The 8,229-nt window shown below is 38.0% G+C and overlaps 1 protein-coding gene across 1 annotated transcript; it reads right to left on the reverse strand.

The window, feature by feature from the left end:
• Positions 1-223: 223 nt before the first annotated feature.
• On the reverse strand, positions 224-1,153 carry LOC119819692 (olfactory receptor 8B4-like). The gene has a single exon (XM_038338025.1). It carries the CDS (start codon positions 1,148-1,150, stop codon positions 224-226), a length of 927 nt encoding a protein of 308 aa, XP_038193953.1. The 5' UTR covers positions 1,151-1,153.
• Positions 1,154-8,229: the final 7,076 nt, after the last annotated feature.

Here is an 8,229-nt window from a genome sequence, read left to right on the forward strand (position 1 = left end):
CAAATCAAAGAAAAAATAAAAAGAACATAGTCTCTGGGGTCCAATATTGTATCCAGTAAATAATATCACATAATAGATGCAAAGTTATAGCAAAGAGATAGCAAGTGATATAATCCTCAAAAAGATACCCAGTTTTTAAAAGTAGAAGGAAAACTCTGTTTGTGGAAAATAGTACTGGAGTATGCTTACTAGAAATTAATTGCCAATGATACCACCAGATCCATCAGAAGAGCACTCTCTTCAAGGTTTTATCTAGGGCAATTTTAACATCTTTATTCCTCAAACTATAGATCAGTGGGTTAAACATGGGAACCACATTGGTATAAAATACGGAAGCAAACCTTCCCTCTTCCATTGACCCGGGGAAAGAATTTGTTAAATAGGTGAACGCCCCTGACCCAAAAAACAGAGCAACAGCAACTACATGGGAATCACATGTGCCAAAGGCTTTGGATCTGCCCTCAGCAGAAGGAATCCTAAGAATATTGGAGAGGATCAAAGCATAAGAGATAAAGATGCTGATACTGGATACTGTGATGACCACCCCAACAACAATAAAAAACACAAGCTTGTTGGTGTAGGTGCTGGTGCAGGAGAGTTGTAGGAGGGGAAGAACTTCACAGAGATAGTGGTGGATAGTGTTGGAAGCACAAAAATTAAGTCTCAGCATATTTCCAGTGTGGGCCATGGCCCCAGCAAACCCTATCACATAGGAACCAAGCATCAGCAGAGTACATACCTTAGGAGACATGGTAACTGTGTACAACAGAGGGTTGCAGATGGCCACATAGCGGTCATAGGCCATTGACACCAACACATAGCACTCAGAATTGACAAAGAAGCAGAAGAAAAATAGTTGAATCATGCACCCCACATAGGAGATAATATTTTCTGAGACAAAATCATTCAACATTTTTGGGGTAAACACACAGGAATAACAGAAATCTATAAAGGACAAGTTGAAAAGGAAAAAGTACATTGGGGTATGAAGGCTAGAATTCAGCCCAATTAAGGTGATCAAGCCCAAGTTGCCTACCACAGTGAGCACATAAATAACTAAGAAGAAGAGGAAGAGGAGTAGCTGGAGAGCTGGTTGGTCTGAAAACCCCACAAGGATAAACTCAGTCACAGAGTTGTTTCTCAGAGTCATTCTCTTCTGATAAGTTGCCCTGGGGAAGTGAAATAAAACACACAGAAGATGACAAGCATAAGCATGCACAATGGAGAATGGCTCTAGAAGATAAGTCAGCGTGTGTGTGTGCCCTCTGCTCTTTGTCCTCTCCTCCCACGTCTACAATTCGTTTCATCTTAAGTCATTAATAGTTTGACTGACAGTAGCTCATTTCCCCCGGGATAATTGAAAATTCAAGCTGTTCTGTTTTCGTGGGCAACAAGAATTTTGTTCTTGCCTAATAGATGAGAAAGCCAATGACTTCAACTGATTACCCATGGACTCTCAAAAAGATAACTCAAGATCCAAGAGGACAACCCAGGTCTACTGCCTTAGGCTTTGTTAAACGTAGATCTTTAAATGTAGATCTGCAGAACGTATGCTCTGCATGACTCTCTCTCTCTCTCTCTCTCTCTCTCTCTCTCTCTCTCTCTCTCTCTCTCTCTCTCTCTCTCTCTCCCACATACAAAGTTCCTGCCTAAAGAGAAAGCCAATCATCCCTATCATATCTGTCTATACTCCTTTCTACCTCCAAACCTCTTTACTTACTTTGCACCGGAGTCAGTGCTGAAGATATCAGAGTGATCAATGCTTTCTAGCAACCTTCCGTACATGTTTACAACAAAACCATCCAGAAGGACAAAATTCAGAACTTTCCTTTATTCCCCTTGGTTTTTCTCAGTGCAGGGCTTTATGCAATAGCTTTTTCCATTATTCAGAATCTGCCAGCCATGGATGTTCACTTTTCTTATTCTCCTGATGCTTAGAAACTGAGCTTTCTCTGACCCAAGTTCTCTGAAGTGCTCAAGGAATGGACCACAGTTCAGCTGGATTGTCCCAGTTGCTCTCCATCAACTTCAAGAAAACAAACAACCCTTTTAACAGGAACCAAAAACTGGCATAGTGCAGGCAGTTGCACAGGTTGGTGATCTTGGGGGCCTGATTAGAGAGATTCCTTTGGGAATCTCTCTAAATGCAGTCTCTATGGAGATGAAACTACTGCCTTTGTTTAAATGGGTTAGATATTTATGTATAGTCCTGGGGATCTGAAGTTCCATCCAAACATTCCCTGTGCTCCAGGGATGTTATATTATTATTTCCTAAGTTTGGGAGCTCATTTTCCTCTCCATTCTTGTAGCCTAAAATTGACTTTAGGGGAAAATGAAAGCAAACTTATTTTCTACTATTTCCTATTTCTTCTGGAAGCTTTGAGAGGAAGACAACGAGAACAATTCACGTAAGACGTTCCTAGGTCCGTGAATTTCTTAGGGCTATGAGACACCACCACAAATGCCACCAGTGCTACAAAAAGCCACAAACAGGTCTTAATCATATATGAGGAGACTAAAATATTACAGCACACATGAGGGAAGCACCCATATCTGCATAAGATAGGAAACGGTATTTCAGGGTTTTATTCTACTCATATTTGGATGATAAATCTACCTTTCAAACTCTCAAACATGAATATCTGCATTTGAAAGATTCCACTAAAGCTACCTAAAAGAATCCCAATTTTCCTGAGGTATCCCTAAAAGGCACCTTTTAACCTGGTATTACTTTATTAATAGCATGCCATTTTGCTCATAAATATACTTCAATGTGGGTCGCAGATTTTATATTTGTCCTACTAAAAAGGGCATAAGCAGCTACTCAGGGCCTCTGGTTCTGTGGTTTGCAGAGTGACTAACTTTTGTCTACTTTTTCTCAGCCCTCTGTCTGCCACTTCTTTGCCCTGCAAAGTCCTCCTCGACGAAACTTCCCCTTCCCGCACATTTATTATCGCTTTACCTTCAAACATCGGAAGGGCTTAAACTGCAAGCTGCTTCTGATTTACTGAAGCCAGGAGCTTTAAGCAAGAAGCTAGAAACCCAAGCTACCTACCTAAAATAGATGAGAAAAGAAAACTAAGTGTAGAGAAATTACATTGGAACCAAGAAAAAGATAAGAAATTGGTCAGCATTATTTAACTTCAAAACGAACACTCTCTACTGCCAGGTGCATGCTTGATAAGTATGTACGTTGACCTCAACTCATGCTTAATAATGTTCATAGCAGGATTATATACACATATTCCAGAAACTGAAAGCAACCTATATTCCAACCAACTGTAGAATGGATAATAAATAGTAGGATGTTAACAAAATAAGATTCCATTTAGCTATGAAAGTTCATGATATCAAGCTTTCATACAACAAAAGAAACTAGCACAAAAGGGCACATGTCTGTGACTCCATGGACTTGTGCTATAAACATGAAATGGCTCAAGCATTGGATAATTGGCTCCTACGTGCTTGCTGTGTTTGAGGAGTTTGTAGAACCTTTAGGATATGAGATGTAACCAGAGGAAGCAGGTCACTAGAGCTGTGACTTTGAAGGTTACGATTGGTCATTAGGCCCTTCCTAGCTCTGTGCTTTCTTCTACCATGACGTGAGTGGCTTCCTCCTCCACACACATCCCAGCTCCAAGATTTCCTGCAAAATATTTGGCCAAGAAGATGTAAGCTAAAATGTACCTTTTCTTCATTAAGTAATTTCTTCCAAATAGTTGGTCACAACAGGAATAAAACTAACATATATGCATACAGATTTGAAAAACCAAAAGTAACCTGTGATCTTAGAAGTCAAGCTGCTGCTTTTCTCTGGGAAGTTGGAGGCTAGTGAATAGAAAGAGATTTAAAAGATGGGCTGCTGACCGCATTCTATTTCTGACATGACTACGGCTCAACTGCATCTAGTTAGCAAAACACTCACCAAGTTATAGATATATGTTAGACCTAAATTAAATGCTTAAAGAATAAGTGGAAAACGAAAAATATATCATCCTACCAAATTAGTTTGGGCATAAAGTTTCTAAACATCTTGAGCCATAATACTCTCATGTGGAAAATGGGTGCTTGCTGGCCTGACAACCCATTATAGTCGACCATGCAAGAAAAACAACAGTTTTTTTCTCATCCATTATAATTTCTTAAAATAAAATTCTCTTGTATTTTTCTTGCATAAAAGGAGGAAAGCTATAGAAAAGATAATTAATGCATTTGGACCAATTACAAAGCTCCAAGCATTATGCTGGATGTTTTCTAATATAATGCTGTGTTTATAACAACTATGAAATGTATATGCATGTGGCAGATTGTATTTTCCAAAGATGGCCCTACCAACACACACACACACACACACACACACACACATCCCTTGCATCCCACTTGCTTTTGGTGTGACAGGACTGACATTTTTCCAGTGAAGTGATGGGATCCTGGTTCAATTCATGGTCTGGGGATTCTTGCACTAACAGATCAGGGAAGAATTGATGCTTCCTGACATCCAATAAGGGATCATAGAAGCATATTCATACTGCATTTATTTTTCTGCTATCATTCTTCAGTTTCATTCAGTACAGAATATTCAGAATGCTCTGACTGTGTTTCAAAATGAACTGCAAGGCAAAAACTTTATAATTATTTTGCCAGTGTTGAGAGAGAACAGACACCCTTTAGGATGTGTATAGAGTAGATATTTGGGGCAGGGGAGACACCAGAAAGTGGCCAGGGGAGTAACTAATACAGGTCTGAGTTACTCGGTCTAGTCAGGTCTTGCTCAATCTCCAGAAAGTCTCCTTTCAGTTCTATATTTGAATGATGTTTTTGAGGTTTGTTTTTATGAAGAAAATGGGAATTTATTTTCTTACCCGCTGCATTCTCCTACTTTGGATAGCAACTTAGCAGCTGTGTGGCAATGAAACAGAAAGAATCCTCCTTGTTCATCAGTGTAAAAGCCACTTTGTTCATCACTCAACAAATATTTATAAAGGTCAGTTCTTTTGCAGTATTAAAATACTTTATGCTCAGAAGGATTCCTCTTGATTTAAAAAAATGTATGCAATCCTAGTGAAATATACAAGTTATCAATTTTTTTTCCTTCAAGATCTTCTAAAAAGTAAGTAAAAACTCTAAAAGAGTAAAGAGGAAAAAATAGAAAGTACCAATGTAGAGGAACAACCGCTAGAACAGGGAACCTGTGGATTCCTGGGGGCCTGTGAGTTTGGATTTCTTGAGTTTTCTGTGTGGAACATGAGAGATAAAACCTGGCACATAATATTGAACCCAGAAAGATGCATCTTTTGTTTGTTTCTTTGTTTGTTTTCCAAGACAGGGTTTCTCTGTAGCTTTGGGAAAGAGGCATGTTATATCTCAATCAAAAGAAGAAAAAGAAATCTCACAAACGAAAAGGGCCAAACATGTCTGATTGAATTTGGTCTTAAATAAATAGAAAATTTACATTTTTAGTTTTGTTTTTTTGCCAGTTATGTTTCATGGACCCTGTATGGGTCTCAGATAAACCCTCTGCATATATGTATGGTTGGGCAGATTGGTGTTCTTGTGGGACTCCCAATAATGTTAGTGGGAATATCTCTGATCCTTTTGCCTGCATTTTGGACCTTTCCTTTCTACTGGTTACCTCATCCAGCCATAGCATGAGGGTTTGTGCTTACTCTTGTTGTCATTTGTTATACAATGCCTGGTTGATATTCCTAGCAGACCTGCCTTGTTTTTAGATGGGAAACAGAGGAGGAGTACATCTAGGGGAGATGGAAGGTGGGGGCAGGGATTTGGAGGTGTAACCCAATTGATAAAAACTCAGAGACAGATATTGGGGCTCAATCTGAAGTTCAGAAAAGCAATACATACAAACTCTAGCTCTTAACTCTACCTCAGTACTAAAGTGACTGTTCTTGTTTTGAAATGAATAAAAAGGGAAATACTGTGAGAGAATGCTCTCGTATACCATAAAGTTTTGTCACTTGTATTGGTTTAGTAAATGTTGCTTAGCCAAAAGTCAGGCAGGAAGACTAAGTGGGGCAATCAGACTAGTAGAATTCTGGAAATAGAAAGGGCAGAGGTGCAGTCACTGTCCAGACACACAGTAAGCAAGATGAGAATGCCTTACTGAGAAAAAGTACCAAGCCACATAACTAAACATAGACAAGAATTATGGGTGAATTTAAGCCATAAAAGCTAGTTAGTAAAAAGCCTAAGCTATCAGGTCAAACAGTTTATAATTAATATAAGTCTCTGTGTATTTATTTGGGACTGAATGACTGTGGGATTGAGTGGGACAGAAACTTCCATTAACAGGGAGGAGTGTGAGGAGAAGAAGCTTTGGTCAGGATGTAATGTGTGAGAGAAGAATAAAAAATAATAATAAAATGAAAAAAATACATAGAAAATTGGACAAAATATTTCTTTAAAATCTATAATTACCTCGATGTATGAGGCTAGAAAATCATTATTACATATACAAATGACAAAAAATCATCTATGGAGAATGAAGTTTAGGTACAAATGCCAAAGCAAGTCCCCAGATAAGCATCTGGATATCTTGAACTCATTGGATAAATCATTAAACCAACACAAAACAAGACAACATAAATGAGAATCACATGAATGACAAACACGCAAAAAACATGCCTTATAGTGTTTTCTACTTGTATAATTATTAAGTGTGTCAGGGCAGCATATTAAATAAATGAACTAAATATGTTTAAACAAAGACAAATTGACAGTTTAAGGAAGGAGCCGTTAAAATGCTAAAAAAAAATCAACACGAAAAACAGGGTCATAAAACTGGGACATGATTCATATGGGAAAATAGAATCATGGAAATGGAGACCCATATCAATACATCAAACAACATAGAAGACAAAATAAATAGAAAATAAAATCAGTCAACTAGAGAGTAAATAGGAGGACATTGTCTGGAAGTAAATATCAGCAGAGTAGGGGAGACTGGGTTAAAGATACATTGTAACAAATCTAGAAATAAGAAGGCTCAGTAAGTCAGGGGAGTCTGCCTTCTGCTTTCATGGTTTCCATGTCAGTAGATGCACATAATAGGAGCTCAAAAAATATTTAGTGAAAAATAAGTCCCCTCTATACTTAATTCACTCAAACTTGTTTCTTCTTATTATTCTCTAAACAACCATTATAACAATTTGCATTGCATTGACATTGCATTAGGTATTATAAAAAATCTACCTATAAAATAAATATATGTAAACTGTATTAAAATAGTATGCCACTCTACATAATTTAAAATTGGCTGATCCGAACATCTGTTCTATCCCTAGAACCCCAAGTGTACTGAGAGACAATGACATACACAGAACACTTTACTCAGTTTAGACCCAAATCTCTGCTCTAAAAAGGAGGAAGTGACCAAAATAGACACAACTCCTATGGCTCATACGCAAAATCCAGATGGAAAAACCTAAAACTAAACAAAACCTACACATAAACTGATTAGAAATACAATCAGTGTGAAAAGAGGAATTAGGGACTCCTGTGTGGAACTATGTAAGTAGAACCCTCATAAGTCTTGAAGGTCTGAAAAAAACCTCTCTAAGAAACTGAAATCGAGTCGCCAACAGAAAAATAAGTGGAAATAAAGTTATTATGTTTTGTGACTGATCAACCTCTGAATTCTTTCCATGTGTGAGAAATCTGCCCGCCTATGAACCTTTATGAGTCCCATACCCCAAATCCTTCTCTGACGATGCCTATAAACTACAAGCAGAAACTGTTTGCACTGAATTTTGGCAAAGATGAAGAAAAAACAAATATCTCCAGATTTAAAAAAAAAAAAAAACAGGCAGGGTGTTGGCAGCACCAGCAGGAGCAGCCAGCACAGTCTAACCAAACAGTTTTTCAATGTCTTGGCCACAATTCCACCACCTGGCTTTCCCATCATGCCTGACTCCAACAGCTGGTTCACCAGTCTGTTCTAAGAATCTGCGACCCACCCGATTTCTTAGCAAAAAAAAAAAAAAAAATCCTTTTTCTCAAGCTAACCATAATCTGCTTTACAAAGTTAAATCCTTGGCTTCCATATAAAAACAAACTTCAAAAACATCATTCAAATATAGAATGAAAGGTGATATTTCTAAATAATGAGCAAGAACTGGCTGGACCAAGTTACCCAGACCTGAACTGGTCATTTCCCAGGTCACTTTGCTGTTTTTTTTTTCTGATATCTTCTCCATTCCATGCATATCCCAA

The sequence above is a fragment of the Arvicola amphibius genome, chromosome 7 (assembly GCF_903992535.2).
Source record: "Arvicola amphibius chromosome 7, mArvAmp1.2, whole genome shotgun sequence".
Classification (NCBI taxonomy): domain Eukaryota; kingdom Metazoa; phylum Chordata; class Mammalia; order Rodentia; family Cricetidae; genus Arvicola; species Arvicola amphibius.

Bases quoted from the DNA above. Each gene is read 5' to 3' on its own strand.
- LOC119819692 (XM_038338025.1), bottom strand. From the start codon at position 1,150: ATGACTCTGAGAAACAACTCTGTGACTGAGTTTATCCTTGTGGGGTTT.